Raw genomic sequence first — 25,322 nt, forward strand, 5'->3', positions numbered from 1 at the left:
TAGGGGTTGTCATTGTTACTAGAAGGATTATGCAATTTTTAAAAACAAGTAAGAATGAGCACAGCATCACAGTGTAATTACCCTATGCATAAGGGCATTTTGCTCACAACAGGGAAAAGACAAACTGAAATACATAATCAAGAGGACTATAAAAGATGACTTGACATGGAAAATACTGGAAGTAAATTAATAGTATTTCAATTGCAACAAGCAGCTTCTGATAATATATTCATTTCAAAACCAGAATATTTTAACTATTCAGAGCAAGGTAGAAATAAGAACAGTCATCCAGAAAGCTGACAATTCTTTAGTAGTCTATAGGGCTTTCTACACAGCAGTCAGAACTGGTAAGGCAGTCCAGCTAAACAAGAAAACAAGCACTGTTCATGAGTAACAGAACTTTTTCTTTTAAGCATGAAAATCCATGATGAAAACATCAATAGTATTTCAAGGGCAACGCAAATAAAACCGGCATTACATACTAATAGTCAAAGAGATGAAGTTATCTCATCAAAATGACAGAAGAGCAGCCTCACAGACAAAATGCTTTGTTAGCAGATACAGCTGAAAGGATCAACACAAACCAGAATTAACAATACTAGCACCTGCTTGCACTTTATTTCTTTAACTAGAGCAACCTTCTTCCCCTCCCTAATGACAAACTTAAACAGAAAGAAGAACTGAGATTCTTGCCAAAGCAGACTTCAATTTTGTTAAAACTAAAAGCCTTCTGCTGCCTTTCCATCTGCCTCATTGGAATTTCAATGCCCATCACTGAACAATTTCTAGTTAAAAAAACAATAACAGGACTACTGCCAATAGTGGACTCTGGCTGTTCATCCATCAATTAAATATAGCCACTTCCAGGCAGAAACACAACATGTGCTGCTGTACCTTGTCCCTGACACAGCTGCCAGTGCTGCACACATCTAATGAAAGCAAGATAGAGAATCCACCCCAGAGAATAGCCCTGGGCAGGGACACTGCTAAAATGCCCATTTTCCAAATAAAACCCCATGTCACACAGTACACCTGCACTGGAGGTACTGATCAGCTGGTTCTCTCTTTAGATACAAGAAATGGTAAAAAGCCAAACAGTTGATGATTACATGTTTAAAAACATTCACATTTAGGAAACAAACAGAAGTGAGCATCTGAGACATCAGTGAAGTCACAGGCAGTGACTACAAATAGATAACAGCAGGCAATAATAGAGATCACAGAATAATATCACCTTCTGTCTATTTACTTTTATAGACAGACTCTTCAAGCATCAGACAATGTAGAGACTTTCTTGGAATTCCAGTAATGACTGGAAACAGCTTGAAAACGATGAAAGAACAGATTAAAAGTGGACAAGACTTCAAACCTCAGAAAATGAGCTGGGTATGGGGCAGTTCAGAAACACTGATACCTACATTTTACAGGTTTTATCTGATGGGTTTCTCATTGGGCTTCAAATCAAGATATACAAACAGACATGTACAAAAACTAAATATTTTCTATTTAACTGAACCAAAATTGCCAAGGTAAAATTATTTTCTTAATCAGTGTTCTGGATAAGCTTTAGATAAAATCCATAAAAATTATGGTGTAGAACGTCACCTGTTGACTATTGTAAAGTGAATATTCTGAACACTAATCTTCTGTGAAATGCAATCTTTCAGGAGTTTTTTCTATTCATTGGAAATGAAGGGGAACTGAAACAGTAACACCACAAATGCATGAGCACTTGACTGTGGTTTCAAATTGCAATATTGCTTCCTCCTTGAATATCTGTCCTATGAAAAAGTGCAGTATGGAATTTGGGGGGGGGGGGGGGTAGAATTTTTTTCCCCTTAATCTGTTGTTAAGGCAACATCAGACTTGATATACACAACTTGGTGGCTAGTCCTCAACTTTAGTTTAACCTATGACTTTTACTTACCTTTCCAGTACCCAACTCTTGCAATTACTAGAGATGCCCATAAAATCAAGTGCAGTATATTCTGGAAAGCACCTTTTCTAGAAGAAAACACTTCCTTTTATCCACTAGCAATGTATTTCTCAATATAAATCGAGTTTTCTTTTCAGTATATGCTAACAATGCTCCCCAATACACAGGGCAGCAAAACTGTAACTGTTAACAGGAGTTTCAAGTTTCCAGTTTCTTTTCCCCTTCACACACTGCTTAGGCAAGGAAAGCCCAGACCACAAAGCACAGCTGATGACCCCAGAGCATTCCTACCAAAGTGTAACTATAGGACATGCAAAACTCAAATCACTCCCAGTATTCTATGCAAAAAAAAAAAAAAAAAAGAGACCTAAAGAAACTATAAGACTCTATACAGCTCCTTCAGAAATCAGGAGGCCAAGGCTAAACTATACTAATTACTGAGTTTTAGAAAGCCTATCCTATTCCTATAGCTGACTGAAAAAGATGCCCCCTTGCTCCTCCCTTGAAGTCCAAATCAAACATGAGCCTTTATGGGCGTGCAACTGTGCAGTACAAGCACTAAAATCATATTTCACACTGAAAACTCCACTGGATTTGGATGTCCTTCAAAAACACATAATTTTTTTAAGAACAAAATTAAGTAACCAAAAAATAATTAGTATGTTTTAGCATTCTAGTCAACTCTGAAAACTTGTCACTGTGTGCTCCTAGACCATCAATGTAGCCTAGGCCTTACAAAATTAAAGTATCAAATATATAAGGATGCCTGCTGCTCACACACCAGCACAGCTCTGTAGGACTCCAGCACATGCCCTTCTGCCTGGGAATACAGGCACTCCAAAACAATCCCACAGACAAACTTACTTTCCTGTACCAGAAGCAACCCAAACCTAATACAGAGGTTTATAAACAAGGAATTTTTTTTTTAAGACTATTGCTATCTTCCCTTTAAAAAGCAATCATATCTAAAAACAGTTGTAATTCTTGCCTCTCACATACTTGTTTACAGGTATTCTCCAGTTCTGTAAAGCTCTTCTAGCACAGCACAGTGCAGATGGTCCTGTGCACTTTATCTGAGCAGCTGCTGCTGGCCAGAGACATTGCCTGGGCCAACTGGGATTTCTCAAATTCTCTGCTATATGCAAACACAACACTTGAAGACAAGTATGTAAGGCACTTCATGGAAGGAAATAAAACTTAGTGAAGGCTTATTCTGCATTTGCTTTTTAACTTCATTGAGTAATCAAGAGGTTTGGCTTTCTAAAAGTCAGTCTCATTTAGTGAGTCTCTTAGCATAATATACACATTGCAAATACTCATCTGAAAAGGACAGAGGCAGGAATGGACCTTAGTCTGAAGGCAGGGAGGGAGACAGGAGACCAGTTGGTCAGCTACCTTTTAAATACACTTTCACAGAGAATATTTGAGACAGTAAAAAAAATTGTCCTTTGCAAAAACCCAGGTGGTTGAAAAGGTAGAAAGGATTTTTTCCACAGCTCAAGGTTGTAGCTAATATCAAAACAGCTATAAATTAAACTCCAAGTAGAGACTCTGCTGAACTTCACTGTAAAAGAAAACAGCAAGTCAAATGTATAATTCAATGCCAACTTAATCTTCAAAGGAAGACCAAAGTTGCTGGCCTTGTCTTGGATACATCCCAGCCAAGCGAGCCCACCACATGCTGTTCACCTCGCACCTCCCAGTGTGTGTCCTTCCCATCTCAGCAGTCAGCACAGAATAAAGTATTTTCAGCCAGGACTGGTGAGAATGAAGGACTCCTATATGAGCCAGGAACCAAGCACCAAACCCCAAAAGGATACCTTGGTTTTGACTGCAAACAAGAAGGTGGTTTCTCATCTTTTTTCCCCCTCTCTTTCCCTTTTTTTTTTTTTTTGAGAATTAGCAATAGAAGTCAAGAAGAGCAATTGTACAGTGTATGGAGTTGTAAAGGAATTAGCAATATCAGTCTTTGGCTGTTACCAGTTTTATTTAATTTACACGTTGCTGGTAGGAATCCATGTCCCAAGACTTTCTACAGTCACCCAGAACCCTGAATTTTCTTTACCAAAGTGTTGTAGTTGTGAGGGGTTTTAAATAAATTTACATAAACACATGTATACATATGTACATGTACACAAAAAAAACAAATAACCCCATAACTAAAACAAAATCTATTTCAAATCTTCCAGCATTATTTTATTTTAAGGAAGCAAAGAATTAAATTCTTTTTACCACAAGGACTAGATTAACTTTTTCTTTGGTCTAAACTGGCAGAAAACATCTCCATTTCTTTTCTTGCAGGCTTCTGAAAAATTCCACACCCTGAACAAACTGCCAAACCTCAGATCTCACTTCAAGATACATCACCTTGGAAAATAGAGAGACAGATTTTCCTAAATGTAATTCTACTAAATTCCCTGAGAAGGGTATTGGAACAAGCAAATTAGGGACGCTGCAACTTGTACTACAGTCTGCAGTTCCAGTGAATAAAACAATTATTTCCCCACCTACTGTAAGTCTTCTACATGCTTTAAGGGCTTTTCATTCTCTCACAAATATTACTTGTGGACATGGAAATTCCTTTGCTTGAAAGATGCCAACTGATATTTTTAATTCTAGTTTGCAGCATCAAGATATTGTCTCTAAAAATATTTAGTACCAGGGAAAAACAAATTCCATTAAGGGGAAGAGGACATATATTAACTTAAAAATAAATTCTGTTCCCAAGAGTCAGGCATAGTATTTGCCAACTATTTAATGTTCAAGTAGTTTTCAGCTTTCTTTGTTCATAACTCAAATCCTTTTGGGTTTTTGTTAATTTCATATTTCTGATAAATAGAGAGCCAAGAACATTTCTTACTGTTGTCTCAGCTTGAAAACACATAAGTTACCCATTATTAATATATTATACTAATAAGCACAAGCATGAGCACATAAAGTGTTTTTCATCACAACAACAACCTCCATTTGCAAGTAATCCTTGATTCTCCATTGTTTACTAGGTCAGTGTACCACCACAGAGATGACAATGACCCCTTTTAATCAAAGGAATAAAGCTAATGGAAATAATTAATGCTAACTACCAATATACTAGCTATTTATTTAAAACACAAAGGCATGTGCCTGGACATAGCTGCTGTATATTATCAGAAGGAAACTCAGCCTTTTTCCCCCCATCTATTTGAAATTCCATTGAGAAAATACACCCCAAGTTTAGTTATGGCACCGAAAAACGCTATCATGGCCGAGTCCTGGATAATACCTTCAGTTTGCTATAAGATAAGAATAGGTAAGAAAGCTTACTTGTGGCAAAACAATAAACCCTGCCAAAAAGGGATAAACAGAAGACAAAAGAAAAAGATACAAGAAAAATTTAGAGCATGAAAAAAAACCACCAGACCCAAACAGCAAGGCAGGAAGTAATGCCACTTCACAGTGGCATAAAACTGGTTTTTTTGAACCAAGTCTTGGGTTTCTCCCCAAACAATAAGTAAATATTGTCAAATCTTACTTGAAAGATTCCACAGATATCTTTCCAGATATCAGTCAGACTCCTGGGTTAAATTTATTTTCCAGGTTCCAAGTAGAGATTATCAACTCTCTAGAAGACATCAATAATTAAGTTATCGCAGTGCATACTTGCCCTATTACTTTTATCAGATACAAAGAAAAAAGTACCTTAGTTACTTGAGGAAAGCGATCTGCAGCAAGCAATAGGAAGCTCATAGGACTATTTAGAAATTAGATGCAATATCCTCTTTCAACAAGTGCCTTGCTGAATACTAAGAGTCTTGCAAGAGCAAGCTCCATGTTCTGAATTACTTCAACAGGACATTCTCACATGGGGCCTGGTTAGAAAATTTATCATAGGAGTTAACTGTTTGATAGCAACAAGCTTGGATGCTTTAGTACCATTGCAAATGTGTTTTACAGCCAGCAATGCACTTGAGTATACAGTTTATATGCACAGCTGAACTGACACTTGACACTTAATTATATACTGCTGCACCCCTGCCAAAGCATTTTCATCATTAATTATACCACCCTCCATTTGATAGTTACCTGTAACAGCTTATTTCTGGTATACCTGCATCAAAGCTATTTTACCTCAATGAAAGCCAGGATTAAAACCTCTGTGTAAGAACTGGCAATGGCTCAAGTAAGTCAGCACACTCTCATGAAATCTAGCTGCAATAAAATATAATTCCTACGGCATAAATAAGACCAGTTATACAGCTACAGCCACATTTGACAGTGTGCTGACTCAGCATGTGACATTCCCCCCAGCTTTGATTAGCACAGCATCACCAGAGTGAAGGAACTGCTGGTGGAGGTGACGGCACAGCCAGCAAGGGGAGCACGGCAAGCACACACGACCATGTCAGCAGCCTTCTGCAAAACACTTCCTAGAAGTAAACAGAGGATAGAGATCTCTTCTGACCTACAAACAAAAACCTTCATATGGCCAAGCCCAGACTAACAAAACCAAGGGAAGGAGGAGCACCAGTCATGGTCCCACCACTACCTGGCAGGACAGGACTCGGCTGGACCCCAGGAAGGCACAGTGACAGCACAACTGCCCTTCTGCCCTTCCAGCCCCTCAGGGTGCCACCTGGTCTGCCAGGTATCCCTGGCCAGAAGAGGCCACCAAGAGCCACCAATCCCACTGGTTTGGACAATGGTGAGCTCGAGCACATTGCCATTCCTTCAATAGAAAGAAAACCTCTTCCAGCAAGAGACCCTGTCTTTCACTTAGGGCACACCAAATCAGTCAGATTTGAGTCCCCTGATAGAAACCAAGAAGGTTCTTCATTTGCATGAGGAAAGAAATGCAAAAACACATGGTTAGAGAAGATTTACATACAGCTGGACACATTGAATAATGGGCAGAGTATCAATTACAAAGATGGTAATTACCAGGAAATTTCTTCCATGAAATGCAGATCTTAGACTCCTACCGACTAATTCTCTTTTCAGCTTGTTATTCAGAGAAAGCAGTGTATCTGCATTCCATACTCCTTAAAAAGAAAAAAACCTACACAGTTTCACAGCCTGTTTAAGAATTGCAGCTCATGCACCATGGCTTATTTGTTATCCCAAACTGTATTTCAGGGCATACATTCAGTATAAAAAAAACCACAAATCTCCAAAAAATATTAAGAAAACTATAGATATTAAAATGCACTTGGAAGTACAAAGACACAATGCAGAAACACGGAAATCTTACCAATTTGTGGATAACCATCACACAGATCCAAGAGAACAAGGACTATTTGCTTGTCTGCAAAACATGTAGGAGAGGGAGGAAAGTAGGAATGTGCAGCAAATGTTGAAATGAAATCATGATGCAAGATAATACAGGGCTCTGAATTCAGTGTTGACAGCTATGCTGCCAGCCTGGAATATTCACTGACCCTGCTCTAGAACAAACTGTAATTGTTGTGCACTCCTCATCACTCAAAAAGAACTGCAAAACAGACAGGGTCAAGTAGGAGGAGATGAGACCAGGGACAAGACGTCTGTGTGGTGTGGGTAGAAGAAGGCTGGGCTCAGCACAGGCAGGAGGCAAGTAAGGCAGATTATGACAGGGTGACACAAAACAAAGGGGAAGAGGGAAAAGGAGATAAAAATCAGAAAGTCTTGGTAAAGCAATAAGGATGGAGGAATCATCAAAAATCATTGGAAGAATGATCAAAAAGAAATATATTGATCTTTCAGCTCAAAGCTGCTTTTACCATTTTACTAGAAACACACCAAAAAGACACAAGCTAACTTCCTACTTTCAAAAGATGATATTCCAAGACATTTGTTAAACATAAGACCTTAAGAACAAATTTCCATTCAAGACCACACACACAACAATAAAATAACTGGGGGCAGAAACTGCTACTTAACCGTAGCCTGCTCTTCTGCCAAAGCCCAGAGCTTCCTGGGGCTCACAGATACCCCAAGGACAAACAGCACACTGGGTTTGCATCAGTTACCCAGCACCAGAGCAGGCCCTGAGCTGACCCCAGCCACCAGGGACAGGAGGACACAGGGGCCATGGCCAGGCCATGCTGCACAAACCCTTCCTTGGTGCAGGGATCCCACTGCCAGCTCCTGCTCTGCAGCACCAGGGCCTGGCAGCAGCCACCAGCACCATTCCTCACTCGAATAACCACCCTGTACAGTCAGCATGAGTACACTTGTTTTTCCCCTACATTAACAAAGACATTGGTACATCCATGGGAACCCATTCTGAGATAACCAACACAAAATCAGAGACAAAAGAACTACAGAAGTGGTTCCTTAAGTTCTCTTCTCCTTTTCTACCCACAATCATACCTAATTTCACTGCTGTTGAACTGCAAATTTATATTCAAAATCAAAACATGCAGTAAGGAGAACAAAACCAAAAGAGGAGAAAAAAACAAAACAAAAAAAAAAAAAAAAAAAAAAAAAAAAAAACAAAACACAACTGTTGCCATCTTATTGCCAAAGTCCCCATACCTTCTTGATGATTTCTCATGGGCAACTCCTCACAGCACTGACTGCTTCTTCTTCTTCACAGCACAGCCAACAAACTCCAACTCTCCCCACCCAGCTAACCCCCTCTTTTATAGCACTCACCCTTAGTGGACACAGCTGTGGCCTGTTAAGGGCAGGCCTGTTCCTAATCTCTGGTAATTAGTACAGCTGCAACTCCTCAGGGGTGAGATTACTTTCTGCACTATCTTTATTTTCTTACAGTCTATTCCCCCCCATACAACAAAATATGTGAAAGTATGAGAGCAGTTGTATAATATGAGTTCAGGTTCTCATGCAGTAATATAAAACATTATCGTTTGGATTGCATGAGCTGTGACTCAAATACTTGTTACAAAAATAATTCTTTACCATAATATTTTTAAAGAAATGTGATTTAATGTCGAGAGCTTACTTTTCACAAAACATTAATTTCCAGTCCAATTTAACTTGGCACTGTCCCCTTCACTTTAGTATCCATTTTTGCCCAGGGGAAACAACTTTCTAGATTCAGAATTTGCATCACTGCTTATATGTGGAATTTTGAATTATTTCTTTGTTTCCTTTAGCTTTCAAAGGTGGCATTGTTTTCTTTTTCTCCATGAAACAAACAGTTAAATCTCTCCTACTTCTTATTCTTTTTATCACAGGCTTGATCTCTAAAACCATCTCAGTTACAGGAATCCTTCCTGTCCCTAATCCCATGAAAAAGTACAGAAAATCCTCCATACAATTACAATTCAAATTTCTACGTCTGACAAAGAGGCAGTAACTGAATATTATGAATGCAGCATTCTAGACACTTACCCCAAGTGAATTATCCTAGAAGAAAGGAGGACATTTAGCTGCAGAAGTGTGATTTGAAAGCTTAAAACACAATTGCACTTCCAAACTCTTCACACACTTTCAGCCTCCACTGGCTGACTGAATAAATGCACGTGGATTTCTGCCAGCCAGGAACAGTCACAACAACCAGCTCCAAGGAGGTGCCACTGAGAGCTGAGCGTTCACAGGGAGCATCAGGTGGGACTGACACACAGCTCACAGCACAGGCACATGCAAAGGATCTTGCTGTTCACTTGTGAAACTGCATTTTACCTCGATGTTTTTTGTACTATCTGAACTTTGAAATCTTCTGTGTATGATTTTAACAAGAAATATCATGATACTAACCGGAAAAAAGCTCATGTATCTTAATTTCAGAATCCCTTTTCAGGAACTGTTCACTCCAGATGCAAATAAATCAATCACTGATTACCATTTTAAAATGGAAATACTAGGATTTTGAACCACATGTATAAACAACTGTGTCAAGTGGTTAATTACAATGCTAATTTTAAAAGTAATAGTGAAGAGGGCAGAGAATTTCACATTAAAGGTCATCCTCAACAGATTTTACTGCGTTTGGAGATCCAACAGATTTAAGATTCTGCCTATAGCAGCAGTTGAAACTTTGCCAGCAACTAGAAATAAAATTCTTTCTAATAAAATCTGAAACTGTTTTTTTCCCTAATTACAAACAAAGCAGAATGATGCTATGAATTGTTAGGCAAAATATTTTGCCACTGGACGTATTAATTTTAACTCTGTTGATTTTAGTTCTGTACTTCATAAACTTAATTAATAAAAACAAAATGAGTCTTTCAAAGTTCTCCAAAATAAAGAGAAAACAAAGCAAACAGAAATAAAAAGAGATTTTAAAGATCCCAATTCCTAATAGCTGTGGTTCTACCTCCCAAACACATGCAAAACTGCCGTTCTATAATAAGCAACCCAACTGTCTGGAAATCAAAATTTCTTTTAGGGTTAATTGTAACCTCTTCTTTTCCCAACCTGTATTTCACACTGGTTATTCTAACAGCATTCTTTGAAGAGGAGCAAGTGTGGGGTGACCCACACCAAATTAGGAGAGACTACAGTTTACTGAATGAAAACTGCATGTATACTACAGAGGCAACTTTTTTCAAGCTAGATAAAAACAGATGAGATCTAAAACTCCTAAGATGAGCCTAGGAATGAACAGATCTAATTAATTTCAAATGTTGAAAGACCTTCTTCAAGGTCTTTAGATCACTTGCATTACTTTACACCACAACACAGCTCACCAAGTATTTCACAGATATAATTACTGCTTGTAAAGTTCACTGACCACAGCCTGAAAGCTTCTTTTAGTCAAAGCAGGGAAGCATGGTCTGTTGTGTTCAGGATCAGCTACAAGCCCCAAACTTTGGATCTTCTAATTAAATGCAGTGTTCTTCCATGGGAAGGTCAGGAAGGAGGATAAAGAAACCATATATTTAGCTGTAAAATGAAACTATTGATAAATAGCACAAAGGTGTAACTGCTGCCAGTCATTTCACATACACAGCCTCATCTACTGACAATTCCTAAATTACCCCCTCCACAGAGAGCTTGCACAGTGGTGAAAAAGTGTAGGATAGCAATGTGAAATATCTTTGCTGACCAAGCACGGCTTCTTTCCCATGCAGTACTACCTTCAATATCTGAAATGAATGTATTTTTTCCAGGAACAAAGATGGTAATAAGTGTCTTTTTCAGTTGGAAGTGTCCCTTAAGATGTCATAAACCAAATAACAACATGGCAACAAAAAGGTACCGCTTCCCAGAATACCAATGTGCAGGGATAAAATGCAGAACAGAAACAATTTTAAGCATGCCAGTAATTCTAAATTCTGGATGCAATTCTGAATCTAGAAAAGAACCCTTATATCATTAAGTCTTGCATCTTCACTTAGTAAAACTGCATCTTTATCATATCACTTTGTGCAGCCTGACTTTACAAAGCCCTGGAGTACTCTGTATCTTCGGTAAGTTTTGTCTCCTTACAATCCAACATTCAGATGAAGGAACAACTCATCAATTCCCACTCTTAATGAAATACCAACACAGCAAAGAAAACAATCTCTTAAAATTTCAACACATTCTCATATTGGTTTCAATACTGTTGAAAGTAAATACTTTCACTTCCCATCTGACATCTTCTGGATCTCAACCCCAGCTAAGAATCATTTTGCAGACAAAAAAGATAAGCAAGCCAAAAGTTTGAGATACAAATTTTTTAACTAAGGCTGGGTGGATTTTTATTGAAAAGAAAATTAGGAGTCAGTAGTTGAAGGCTGACTCTTCTGATTGCAGAGAGAAGGATATTACAGCGCAGATTCTCCCTCTAAGAATCACAGTAGAAAAGAGCATGGGAAATGTCACACAAGGTGGATGAAAATTCGCTTTTAATCTTGGGATTAGCTCTATTCCATAACCTTGTCTGAGCATTCAACATTTTCAGTCTTCTGCAACATTTTCATGCAAACAAAGACAGTAATAAAGTGCCACTCACAGCACCAAAAACGTTGACTTTATTGATACATTTTGTTCAAACCACCATAAGCTACAGGAAGGACACAGTTTTGCAGTGCAAACTGCACCTATTGATGGCATATCAAAGGTATTTCAGCAACATGGTCACAGCATTACCCTGACTTAAAAGAAACAGCATTCATTTCCAAAGAAATAAAGAGAGAGAAGTAAATAAATAGGAGCTGGACTTGAATGATCCTTGTGGGTCCCTTCCAACTCAGAATGTTCTATGATTCTAACACCAGTTCATGGAAAATGTGAATCTTGATTATCTGAGAATCTAGTCTTAGCTGAATGATCTAAAAAATCCTTTCCAATTTGCAGGCCCAAAATGTTATAAGCATGAAGAGAAAGGAAACAAACAAATTAAAACAAAAGGGGGGGAAACCAGAATTCTGTGCAAATTCTCCAACCAGTTTTCATTAGTAATTCTCCATTAATTCCAACCATGGCTCTTTAGCCAGCTTCTATACTAGTTAAGGATTGGAAGCAGGAGCTTTGGCCTGAAGACTAAGCTCTTTCTCAACCCAGTTCAGGCTACTGAGCCCTCCAAATTTAAAACCAGTCCTCCCAGAAGCAGCACAAGAGTTGGTGATGCTCCTACAGGGGCCTACAAAATCAGCAACAAAAGCTAGTTTAAGTTGAGCTCAGTAAAACCATCTCTGAACTTTGGTCAATTTTGCAAAAAGTTTCAGCTAAGGAAATTAACATCCCAACAGTCCATTTCAGCAATTCTGGAATGTTTGCTTTTAAAGTTGATTTGTAAGGAATAAAACTCCTTACAAACTGCTTGTTCTCCTTACAGAAGATACAGGAAGTAGTAACTACTTCAGTGAAGGCACCACCTATGCACACTGCTTGGAACAGTCCATCCATAGTTCTAGATTTAAAAGATTTATTAATGCTTACCAGCTCTTCACATACATTTCAGAGAGGTATGGCACATATATTAAATATTCTGCAGGATGAAGTGAAAAAGATCGCTCCATATGTCAGAATGCACATAGAAAATTAATAAATTCTAGAAGTTCTATTTATCCAAGCCCAAAGGAATGGAAAGAAGCAAAAGTAATGTTGATTCATTTCTACATGGAAAGCTCAGAGATAGGCTGTATATATGCTTTCAGTTTGCAAAGTGTATTTCATATTCTTGCTAAGATGTTAAGCAAGGAAGATATTTAGACTGTGTCTGATGTGCAGCTGTCTGGCAGGACAAGGCCAAGGACAGCCATCAGGTAGTGCCAGACACTGCTCCCTTATTCCCCTTCCAGCCCCAGGATACAAGAGCAGCTAGAAAAAGGCATTCACAATATCAGTAAGCTGCCTTTAAGTATGGTGTCCCACCAGGACTGGTCCAAAACATCTCAAAATACAGTAGTCCTTCCATTTTCAGACACCTATAATTTTAAGTTTTTTCCTTCTGTTTCAAGTACCAATTTACCCAGCCAAGACTGTATAACTCACTTTCCAAGAAAATACTAATCAGATGGCAGTGCACTAAAAAAATTTCTTAGAAGTAAGTTCAGATATGACTAGCCTTAGTATGTGTACCTCTGAAAGCTTCTGCAGCTAAATATGAAAATACAGGGTGTAAATTTATTGTTTTGATGTGAACAGTGCAAAAATGAGGTTTTAGGAAGGCCCTGTACGACACGATGGTGTCTCTGAGGAGAAGCAGGGCACAGACAGAACAACCAGATGAGACTGGTAACAAAAGAAAAAAGAAAGCTGTGCAGGAGGCATCATTAGCAAGATGCAGTTTAGGCCTAGGTTCACCAATGTTGGCCACAGCAGGCTGCATTTTTAATTTTTTCATGCATCAGAATACAGGGGTACCTTGATACATGACTTCTGACAAATGCTTAGGTAGATAACACCAAATACCTAAACAGTAGTACTGAAAAACACACAGATCACCTCTGTGCTGGAGTTCTGGCTAAACATGAACATTTTTTGAAAGAGAATTTTCTGTAAACCAAATAGGCTTTGTTTTTAAAGAAGAGCTATCCTTTTACAATCCATGTTTTAGCAGGAATGTCTGTGTGCAGCACACTGGATGTTTAATTTGCTTCTGAAATGCTTATGTCTTGACTTTTGTGAAGTAGGTCAGTTCCTTCACAATGTGCAACCCATCATGCCCTAGCTCTTGAAAACACCAGTACTCCTTTCAGCAAAATTCCATTAGGTATATGGGGCAGACATTTTAAAACTTCCTTCTATTTTGCTAAAATCTTGTAACTCTTATAAAACGCAGCAGATAAGAAATACACAAATAGTAACTAATCCCATGTCAGAGACTCTCTTATGCCAGTTCCAAGAAGCTGGAGGAAGGAAAAAAAACATAAATGAACAAATAAATATTTTTTTAAAAAGCAGTCCATTCTTAGGAGCCTGTACATTATGCAGCAAAAAAAATAACATGATTGACCCATCATGAAAAGGGCTGCAAAGGTTTATCAGGGATGCACAGTTGCACAAGGCATTATGTGAACTAGCAATGCATGACCTACTGACATTAGCAGAAGTTTACCAAGAAGGGAAAAAAATAAATCTGATTTTGTGGGGTGAAGGGAGAAAAAGGGGAGAAGCTGAACATTAAGAACCATTTTTTCCTGAAATAGCCTATGAATTCTCCATCTAGTCTCTGTTTCAAGAACAGCCTTTTGGCCAGTTTCATTGTACGGTATCAGCTTTGCTTCACACCATTGTATTTGTAGTAAGACATTTCCTTTCACTCCCTCACTACAGCTCCATACTTGACAAGCTGACTGTAGAAATCATGCTCCAAACAGAGCAATCACACCTGAGCACATGCTGCCTTTTCCCAAGTTAAAGCACCACTGGCTCCCATTGTGCCTTGATGATGCACAGAGCAGGTGGAGTCTGGGCTCTGGCCAGCCCAGGCAGCGAGGACTGACACCGTGCACACACCAAGCTGCTTGCACAGGCCAGAGTTTGCATCCTAAGAGATACAGAATCTGGCACACAAAGGTCTCAACCATTTTTACTTATGGCTGCCATTAACTGCTGCAAAAAAAGGTCTTGATGGCAAACAGATGTAGGAATCTACGAGTTTGAATCCACTGCCACAATTTTTTTTAAAGTAAACTTCTAAAAGTGAAGCGCTGAAAAATGTGGAAGCTCACCCTAAGCAATAAATCATCAAAAACAGAAGGTCATCTCTGTATGTTACAGTTACCTTCTTGCCCTTCCTCAAAAGAGAAAAACATTAAAATTCTGTTAAGTGTCCTTCATGATCATGGGCCTGTAGAAACTAACAATAAAATAAACAAAAAAGCATTCAGAAACAAACAAAACCAAAGCATTCTGGGTACTCTACAATATTCAGAGAGGCAATTTTGCATGTGTGGATTTTTGTAGAAGCCCACTACCTTCTTAGAAATTTGAGGGGAAGAAAAAAGAGGAAGAGAGGTAAATTCAACTTTGCTATTCTCCAGAATAAGTCTCTTGATAAATTCCTCCTCATCAAAACTATTTCCAAATTCCCCTTCTCCTTCAGATACCAATTTACAAACAGTTGTAAAATATTACAGAAATTGAGATTTTTCTGGCCAAGTACCAGTGATGTAAAAGTATTTTGTTATAAAACTAATTCCTACTGGAAAGTGTCAAAAAAGTTTCCTTTCAGTGCATTAGTCTTTGTCATCATTCATTTAATTAAAAAAACGCACATTTGGCAACACTAGTAATTTGAGAACCCTTATGACTTGCAGGAACACTAAGGAATAAACATCCAGCATTCTCTCTTCACAACACAGATAACCAGACTATTGTTCTTTCATTCTAAAATGGCAAAAATATCATCAGAGGTCTCTGTTGTGAAGGGTTTTTCTCACCCCAATGTCACGTCCATAAATGTCTCTATGCCATACAACTTCAAACAATCTAACAACAAAAACATAATAGCTAGTCTAATACAAAATAAAATTTCAGAAACAAAGAATCACCCTAATACATTTAATACTCAGTCATCATCTTTAACCAAGAGACCGTCAATGAGCATGACTCCAGTGTAACAGATCTGCAACAAAGCACACTTCAGAAAGTTGTTTTATCCCAGTCTGTCCAGTTGTTTTGAATGCATAGACATCTATTACCCATCAGCCTCCCCAGTGAAAACTTACTTCTCAGGCTCTACCCATAAAAAGGGCCAAGAGCAGAGTAAAGCATAAAAAGAAAACCCATAACTGTTCACAAATTTGAAGACAGCGTGCCCATTTGAAACTGTCGCGTTGCACTGACAATGGCCCCAGATGAAAACCAACAAAATGTAAATATAAATAATGCATGAGGTGTTTTCTGTGTTCTAACAACAGGTTACAACTCTACACTTGACACATGCCACACTTTAAAGGAGAAGAGAAAGACAACACATATGCACCTTGACGCAAGAAATGAAAGCACCAACCAATAAAGATCTCCTGGGGTTTTTTGCAAATATCTGCTCAGATGCAGGAACTTATCTGCATTGTATGCGCATTTTAACAAGTACACATGCACTTACTATTTCCATCAAAGTCTTTCTTCCCATCCATTAAAAAAAAAAAAGCACACTGAGAACAAGGCATAAAACCCACACATCTCTGACCAAAAAGTTTACTGCAGCCTGTGTTGTTATAGATGGAGAAATCCGTACCATCAGAGAGAGCTGCATCCTGCTACACTGCACACCACTGATGCTGGAAGAATTAATCATTCACAGATCAACAATTGGTTCTTTCATCTCCCTGGCTTTCTCAGATCAGACCATTATGTATTTTTTTCCACCTACTGATCCTGTTACACTCCATTTTCAGCTGCATGTAGCAAAGACATCTGAAAAACATTCCTCATTCCTATTTCTAGAATGTACCTCACTGAAAGAAACCAGTGAGGGTACCTATATGCTTCCACGGGATTCACAACTTTACCAGGACCAAGAAGTGACAGAACATTGAATTCTGCACTAAAATCACAATGTAATAAGCTGTGAAAAAAATGTGGACGGCAAACTGAAGGGCACCAAAGTCCTTCTTTCTGGCTTTCTACCAAAAGCCTCATGGGTTTGTTCAGTGAACAAACCCATGAGATAGCTGACCTTTTAGCAAGTAAAGTTTTAGTACTAAATACTTCAGCTAATCAAAAACTAAATTACATGTATATATTAACTCAGCCCACATCTTTAAAATAAAGCTGTATTCTGGCCAGCACGAATGGCACCACATTCAGTCACGACTAAACCAACAGGAACATGGCTTTTTTAATATCTCTGCAGAGAAAGAGAGGGCAAGGCAGTATTCATGATGAGCACTGCGCCTCATCATGACAGCAACGGAAGAAAAAGTCACTGGAAGAGAAGGTTGTCATGGGAAACATTTCTCCCACTTTTATCTCTGGCAGGGTTTGTCCTTTAAACGCTCACCCCTGCAGAGGCCTGGCAGGTGACATCCCGGCAGGTGACGTGAGCTCGGCACAGCCAGCCCTGCCAAGGGCGAGGGACGCTCCCCTTGGCCACAGCCGAGCCCCGGTGCCCGAGCCCGCCGGGATTGCCCGTAATGTCACCTCACGATCCTCTGAAGGGCGAAGGGTCTCGGCAGCGCAGACCCGGGGCTGCAGAACTGCACCCTGCCAGAGGATGCGGCGCGGTGCGAGGATGCTCCCAGCCCCCGCTGGAAGGGTCCCGCACAGCTCTCCCCGGGGACAGGAGCAGCTCTGGAGGCGGAATGCACCGCGGCATCCCCGTGAGCCCGGCGGGCGCGGGGACCAGCACCGGAGGGACACGGTGCCGGGACAGCGGGACCGCCCGGCCCGGCCCCACCCGCGGGGGAGCGGCCGGGGCAGAGCCGAGCCCGCCGCAGGGAGCGGAGGGGAGGGGAAGGGCTGCGGGGGCTCCCCGGGCGCCCGCCCGCGCTCACCGTCGATGTTCTCCCGGTCGCTGATGTGCTGCAGGTTGCAGCCCGTGTCCTCCCGGCTCAGCTCGGCCTCGGGGCGGTAGGACTCCAGCCGAGAGTGGGCATTCCGCCGCAGCTTGGGGCTGGAGGAGACGCAGCAGGACGTGGTGTTCCCCATCTTCTCTACCCGGCCCCGGCCCGGCCCGGCTCGGGAGGAGGCGAGGGGCGGCCGGTCAGCGGGGGTGGCGGGAAGCCATGGGCGGCAGCGGCGACAAGAGGGAGCGGCGGCGGGGGAGGAGGCGGCGGCTGCGGTGCCCTGCGGCTGCACTCGCCGGCGGTTCCCCCCGGCGGCTCATCCGCGGAGGCGGCCCCGCAGCGCGGCCCGCCGGCGTGGGCTGCGGCAGCTAAGCCGCCCTCCTCCGCGGGCGGGCAGCGCGGGGCCCGCCGGGGCACAGCCCCATCCTCCCCCGCCCCCGCGCAGCCGCCGGGCCCGCTCCGCGCACGCACCCACGCGGCAGCGTCGCAGCCTCCGCGGCAGCGACACCGCAGCAGCAGCGGCGGCGGCAGCAGCAGCAGCCGCCCCGGGCGGCCCCCGCGAACCGGTTCCGGTTCAAGCGGGCGGAGACGCCTCCCGCCGGGCGGGCTGCGGGAGAGGCGGCGGCGGAGCCCGGCTCGGCCGAAGGGCCGCCCCGGCAGCCACCGATGGAGCCCCCCCGAGCCGCGGCCGCGGGGCTCCCGGCGCGCTGGCTCTTGGGTCCCCGGCCCTCCTCACTCGAGCGTCCCGCACGCGGGCGCGGACGCTCTCCCACAGCCCGGGGCTCCGCGCGCTGCTGCCGGAGGGAGCGGGCGCGGCAGGCGCTGCCCGCAGGTGCCCCTCGCTCCCCTCCCCTCCCCTCAGGGGCCCGGCCGGGCCGAGGCCGCCCCGCTGGCCCGAGGGCTCCGAGGGAACCCCCCGAGCTCCTGTCCACAGCGGGGACCCCGCGGCTGCCCGGATCCAGGCCGGAGCCTGAGCCCGGCTGGCCCCGAGCCTGCCCGGCCGTGAGGACCCGCATCCAACCAGAGTCACTGGTTGTCCCAGAGATTTGTAGGGACTGCACGAATTCTTTGAGAACTTGTTAAACTCTCCTGTGTACTGACTGTTCCAAGGATAACAGGCCACAGAGAAATGAGAGGGTGTTAAGTGCCCCTTTGTACCACCTTCCCTGTGTTTAGGGCTTTCCCAGTCAAAAATCCACTTTTGCCCTATTCAAAGTAATGTAAAAGATGGGGATGGTGCATGGCTTTCATTAGTCTTTTTTGTTGTGTTTTTTTTTTTTTTTTTCTTCTTTAAATCGTTGTAATCTAAGCAAATCTTTTGACTGCTGGAGGTCTGAGTCATGGTAGTTGAATGGATACACTGATAATTTGACAAGAGAAAAGCACTTTTCTATGTTTATAAAAGATGCTTTGACTTACAGCCCGGTGTCCAGGGAGCCATGACTTAATCTATCAGGCATCCCATGATATCTGATGTTTTCACAAGATCTGCTCAAGTCAGATGATTACATGAAAGACTTCTAAGTTCTTATCCTATTTTTTTTTTCAGATCACACATTGCAAAGAAAATCAAATTTTTAATTTTCAACAGCCTTTTGAATGTTTATTGATGCAAATGTACTCCAGTGGGATATAAAGAATTAAGGAGAAAGAAAAATAATGTGAGTTTTTTTCAAAATCAAACTGTTTTGGGGATGTCTTCTGTAACTAGTTTTGGGACACTCCCCCCCTCTCCAAACATGGATGGGCAGTAGATTTGGAGTTACATCAGTAGATGTGTTTGGAGTTGCATCGTCCCTATGTGTTTGAGTAAGTCAAGATAAATTAAGGATAGGTTTAGCATCTTTTTGTATTAGTGTATTCAGTAGTTTGCATCCAGACAAAAGGAAAGTCTTAGCTGAGCTCTGGTTTAGAAATGCTGTCTAGGAGGATGTCATGCTAACTAGTGCCTTCCAGCACCGTGTCATCACTTGCTGAGGGCACCTCAGCCCCTCCTCTGGAGCTCACCTGCTCTCCAGCTGAGCCTGAGCCTGCTCAGAGCAGGCCTGACCTTAACCTGGCAGCAGGGGAGGTTAAATGTGAAACGCGCATAAGCAACAATCAGAAAATCTCAACACAATTTTTAAAGAATCCAATCATCTCAGTATATACACAACAGAACAGTCAGATGTTACTGAAGCACTTGGCTTCCCACATCTTACAAAAGGACCTCAAGCTAGTGAGATCTCTGCAGAAGACTTGCCTGAGCTGCCCTGTTAAATTCCACCTTCCTGTAGCAATCAGGGACATGTGCTCATTTGTGGCCTTTTCAACCTGTGTGACTGCTCCTAGGCCACCAGTGCCATTGTCTTTGAAGTACTTTTTGGGTAATGCTAACTGGGCAACTGTTGCCTTGCACTATCAATCCCACCACATTTTTTCATAAACATTTCATAACCCCTACTTATTTAGAAACTTGTAACAATTGTAAATCTATTGTAGTAAAATCTTAGACAAAACTTGCAGTTTATACTTATTCTGCAATTTTCACAAGCTTTGAAACAAAACAGGCCACATAATGATGGAGATGGGTTATGAAGTTTGCTTCTCTAAATGTTTAAGTAGAGCTTAAAAAGACATGTTTTCTTTATTAGAAAGGATTGATTTAAACTTTGTGTTTTATTTAAAACTAATATTATAAAACTAAACATTGTCATTTAATGTATTTAAAATTTGTGATCACTGGCTGTGACCATGTAGTCACTAGATGTAATCACTAGATGTGACTATGTGGTCACTAGGTGGATGCCCTTTAAGGTCCCTTCCAACCCAAACCATTCTATATTCTATCCATAGTTCTATTATTCTGTATAGCTACCTATTTTCTTACTCACAGTCTTTCATTCTAAATTTTTACCTTTATTCCTCCTCTTTTCACTCTAGGAGCTTGCTGAAGTACATTATAATGACAAAGGTGCTACAATACATATTTCAAATCAAAGAAAAGGGATGCTGCTCTAGGGTAATGGTCTCCTGCTGGTATGTAAGAGCTGAGAAAAGGTGAAATATATACCATGAAAATATATTTGGGGTTTGATTATGATTATTTATTTCAGCTATCTGAAGTGCATGATGCAAATATAACTGCATTATTTGATAAATATTCATCCAGTAAAGCAGGAACAGCTCACTGTACCTTACTGACATGCTTAGAAATCAGTGTATGTCCTTCTTTGATTAGAGATTATTCTGTTCTTGAGATTGATGATTTATGTATTTTAATGAGTTTGCCCTCTGGAGCAACTGCATCAGCTGAGGAACACCATAAAGCTCCCTAAATTAAGGCCAAGGCTTTCACGATTGGTCAGTGCTGACATACCTTTGTTTAAAAAGTGCCTATTCCTGCACAAAAAATATTTTAAATCTGTAGCATCTCCACTGCACAGAAGACACTCCAGTGTAGAAAAGACAATGGATTTTAATAGGCTAAAATTAATTATGTGACCCATTAAATTTTGTGCTTGAAATCTTCCTGGAATGTTGCCCAAAAGTGTGTTTCAAACCAGCAGATATAGGTCAGTGTTTTGCTTATATAAGCTTTTTATCTATTTTGAGCAGATTAAAATTAGAAGTATTATTTAATCCAAAAGTATTTCCTGCTCACAAACCAAATGACTTGTGAAGCACAGTTAAAAAAAAAAAAAAACAAACCAACAAACAAACCCAAAACCTTAAGATAGATGAGTGGTGATAACCAGATCTTTTGGTTCTGCTCATCTTTCAAATAGAGCCTGAGAAATTCATGTCACACAATGCCTTCCCCACACTGCCATCTGATGTTTAGTTGGAGTTGTACTCGCAGGCTGGGTGTACAACCACTCTCAAATGCCATTGTGTCAGTTTTCTCACAGAGCTAATCATTGTCTGGAGTTTAAGCAAAAGCTTAAAATTAACATTCCCGTGTCCAAATGTTCAGCCTGGTCAACTGAATCATACCCTAGACTTTGTTGATTATAATAGCTAGATTTTTTTGACGATAGTAATAAATTCCAAATCAGTTAAAACCAGTTATGAACACACCTGAGGAATGTTATTATCCCTCTGACAATTGTTAATTTTTGTTATTGTTAATATTTGCATTTATTGTTACAAGTCTGAATTCAGTAGTATTAGCAGACTTCCTTCCTGAAGGCAAGTTCAGAATGCATGACTCTTGATTCTGACCCAGGCTGTCTGGCAAAGCCTTTTACTGTGCTGCTCCTCAAGGGAATGCATTCATGGATCATGTCTTAGATTCCCTCCCACAAGTATTTGCATAGACTGTTCCTATGGCAGATTTCCCCTTTGCTGAAGGTGTTGATTCTTCCAGGGCTAAGACAGTATTCTCTTTCTTGGAGGTAGAAATCCAGTGCCTGCCCAAAGACATCCTATCAGCCTGACACAAGTTATCTGCCAGCCCCAACCCCTGAGCCATCACCAGAGAGAGGTGGAGGGTTCTATACATGGCAGATAGCTGCAGCTACTGTCCACAGGAAAGACACCCAGACCTAACAAGGAGTATGTAAGAGATGGGACCTGGTTTAAAAACACACAAATGTTATCAGTGGAGTTATTCCTCTGGTCAATAGCACATTTGTTTCTCAGGAATCAAGTGCCCTACTGGAATCAGTGAGAAATGGAGAAAGAGTAAATAAAGATTTCTTTTGAAGATCAAGGCAGAAACTGGGGCTATTTGATTAATGTATTCAACTTGAGTGCATATATTGGGCTATTAGTCTCATGCTAGCCCATGAAGGGGTACTGTTCTAGGCAACAATGCAAAGCCCTAAGTCACACTCCTACTCTGAAGTGTGGCAACCAGAGGACTCTGCCTATTGCCACTTACTGTACAGGAGGAAACAATTGCTTCAAGAAGGAAGGTGATACACCAGAGAGCGAGTGTTGGAGTACTGCCTGAAACATACATAGCCCAGGTAAGTGCACATTATCTTATATTACAATCTTCTTTATTAATGCCATGTTTCTCACCAGCTTGAAATCAATGCAGAAAGAGGCAGTTTCCCCACAAGTCAGGGATGACTGTTCATTGTTTTAGGGGAAACACTTGAAGAGCAACTGGGCTAAATTATTTTATATATATATATGTATACACACACACACACACACACACACACATATATATATGTAACTGTTCTTTTTTATTTTATTGTTTCTCCAGGGATTGAACAAGATAAGATCTGCACTCAGAAGAAGCCAGAAACCCACGCGTTACGCTTATGGGGGAAGATCACCCACAGTGCACAGACGTGCAGTGAGCTTTGGGAGGGAGGAGGCAGGTCAGCACAGTGTACCATGGATGCCCTTGCATTGTGGAGGAAGGCACAGGCAATTGGATTTAACCAGCTGGGTGGAATTTGATTTGATTAGCTTTGGCACAGTTTCACATACTCTCAATTCATCAGTGAATGGAGTGACTATATTGGAAAGCTACTGGGGAAAAACAACATTGCCCCTGATGCTACTGTCACAGGCCGATAGAGCACAATCCCATACAGGCTCACTCTGTGTTTTCCTCTCTTCATTGTCTCCCTAGTTAGTTTTTTTGTGCCAGTGTGTGTCTTCCTGTATCAGGATTGGCTGCCTTTTCTTGGTCTGAGATCTTGGCATGTAAAGAGCAGTAATTACTCCATGACTTGACTATGAGCAAGGGTGGGAGTGCCCCTTCTTGAACAATAAAACCCCTTGTAGAGAAAAGCCTAACTAAACAAAACAAAATGTGTAAAACCAGGCAGTGCTGCCACAAAGCACTTTGCTAGCTAGAGAGTCTACATGGAGTATGAATAAGAGCCTACTGTGTTTTAGTCTGTCTTGCCTGTGAATGATCCCATTCTATAAAGGGGTATGTGTTAGTCTCTTATTTCATACAAGTCTAGGCAAATACATCTTTCGTTTCAATGAAGCTGTGCCTAATCTCCACCAAGAATGAGAACTGAACCAGGCCCAGCAATTTGGGACAGCATGTTCATACAAAGCCATCTTCTGTCAGATTCATCTTGAGAAAATAACATCCCCTACTTTTACCAACTGTCAATACCTCGTAATTTTGAGTATCAGTTATGGCAGCTCACAGTTAAAAACATTTTTGTGTAGTATGAGCTTAAAAGTCCTGTAATATGAGCTAATAAAGGGTAATATGCAAATGATTGAAGTCTTTTGAAATATGGCTCACCAGAAGATCATGTGTCTATCATGTGTCAGGCTGAACTCTCTGTATGAAGAATATGAGGGAAATTTATTGCTTTATCTTACAGCTCCCCAGAAGACCATCCTTTTAAAGTAGAATAAAAAAAGTGTCTTGTTTGAAGGATAGATCTGAAGAAAAGTTATAGGTTTCAAAGACAGGGAATCAAGCTAAATATGGTGAGCTGTACAGATGAATCTCAAGAATTATTCCTGTGAAACACATTCTCAAGCTAAGTTCCCCTAAGTATTAACATCTGTCTTGAGTGAAAAGAGACTTTCATCAGTTAATTTTCAAATCAAGAGGTGAAATTAAAAAGTGAGAAAATTCTCAGTATGAAAATTAAATTGAAGCATCCAAGTTTTCAACAGAAAAGTGTCCAGGCATGAGCCTTTTTGATTTTTAGCAGGGTACTACAATTGTGAGTGAATATCTGTAGGAACTCAATTGGAACTGTAGAGAGGCCAAAAACCTCCATGTATATGTCTAGAAAATACAGAAAATGGAAATATGTATCTTAAAGGTAAAGAACCAAAAATTAATTCATGTACTTAATGAATGATCAACAGATATGTAATTTTGAGTGTGTATTTCTTACAGATTTTGTTCCACTTCCTCAGGTCCTATGTGGGATTAGGCAGGACATTTTCCTTTGAAAAACAATATAAGACTGAAAATGATACATGAAAAAAGGCCAAAAGCTTTTCTTGTGAATTCTGTCCACCATCAGTGGTCATTGATATCAATGTTCTTTGAGTAGAAAGGCTACAAAATCAATAAAAGTAATAAAAACATTATTTCTTTGTATTCCAGAGTTCTTTCCCTCTCAATGAAAAAGTGTCCAGGACATAAGCAAGCCTACAGAAATGAAATTGAGGCTTCCATGTCAACATTTAAAAATTTCCCCTCAAGTACAGCAAAACCTGGCATGATCCTTAGATTAAGTTTCTGTTGGGGAAAGAAGAAATTTTTTCCTGTCAGTGAAACATTTGTTATCACAACTACTTCAAGACAGGACTAATGATGAAATGAGATTTGACAGTCGGCCAAATTCATGCTCTATTGCAGATGCAAGAATTTGAAAAAAATGTCCATGTGAAGAAGAACCACAGCAAACACCAATTAAACATCTATAAAACAGGATAATTAACTTACAGAAATTTAAATAATTCACCAAATTAATCAAATCATATTTTTAACATAATTCAAACTTCAATTTACTACAGACATATAAATTTTTTATAATTTTATAATAATACCAATCTCTTACACATCACAATTCATTATTTAATTTTCTTACTCAACATAAACACTTTAACTTCACATATACTCAGAAATATCATCAAATAATAATCAT

General features: G+C 40.7%; 1 protein-coding gene and 1 long non-coding RNA gene across 2 annotated transcripts in view; one reads left to right on the forward strand and one right to left on the reverse strand.

Annotated features, from left to right (window-relative positions):
• Positions 1-18,268, reverse strand: part of CCNY (cyclin Y) — a 121,003-nt gene extending 102,735 nt beyond the window's left edge. Inside the window, exon 1 of the mRNA XM_036401002.2 lies at positions 17,734-18,268. Within this exon, the coding sequence (XP_036256895.1) occupies positions 17,734-17,887 (154 nt within the window). The 5' untranslated portion in view covers positions 17,888-18,268. The remainder of the gene's footprint in view (positions 1-17,733) is intronic.
• Positions 18,269-19,106: 838 nt separating this feature from the next.
• LOC118694274 (uncharacterized) lies at positions 19,107-24,762 on the forward strand. Its single transcript, XR_004981401.1, has 4 exons — positions 19,107-19,406; positions 20,668-20,763; positions 22,126-22,697; positions 22,943-24,762. It is a non-coding gene; the product is annotated as an uncharacterized LOC118694274 (long non-coding RNA).
• The last annotated feature ends 560 nt before the right edge of the window (positions 24,763-25,322 follow it).

Source organism: Molothrus ater, chromosome 1 (genome assembly GCF_012460135.2).
Source record: "Molothrus ater isolate BHLD 08-10-18 breed brown headed cowbird chromosome 1, BPBGC_Mater_1.1, whole genome shotgun sequence".
NCBI lineage: Eukaryota > Metazoa > Chordata > Aves > Passeriformes > Icteridae > Molothrus > Molothrus ater.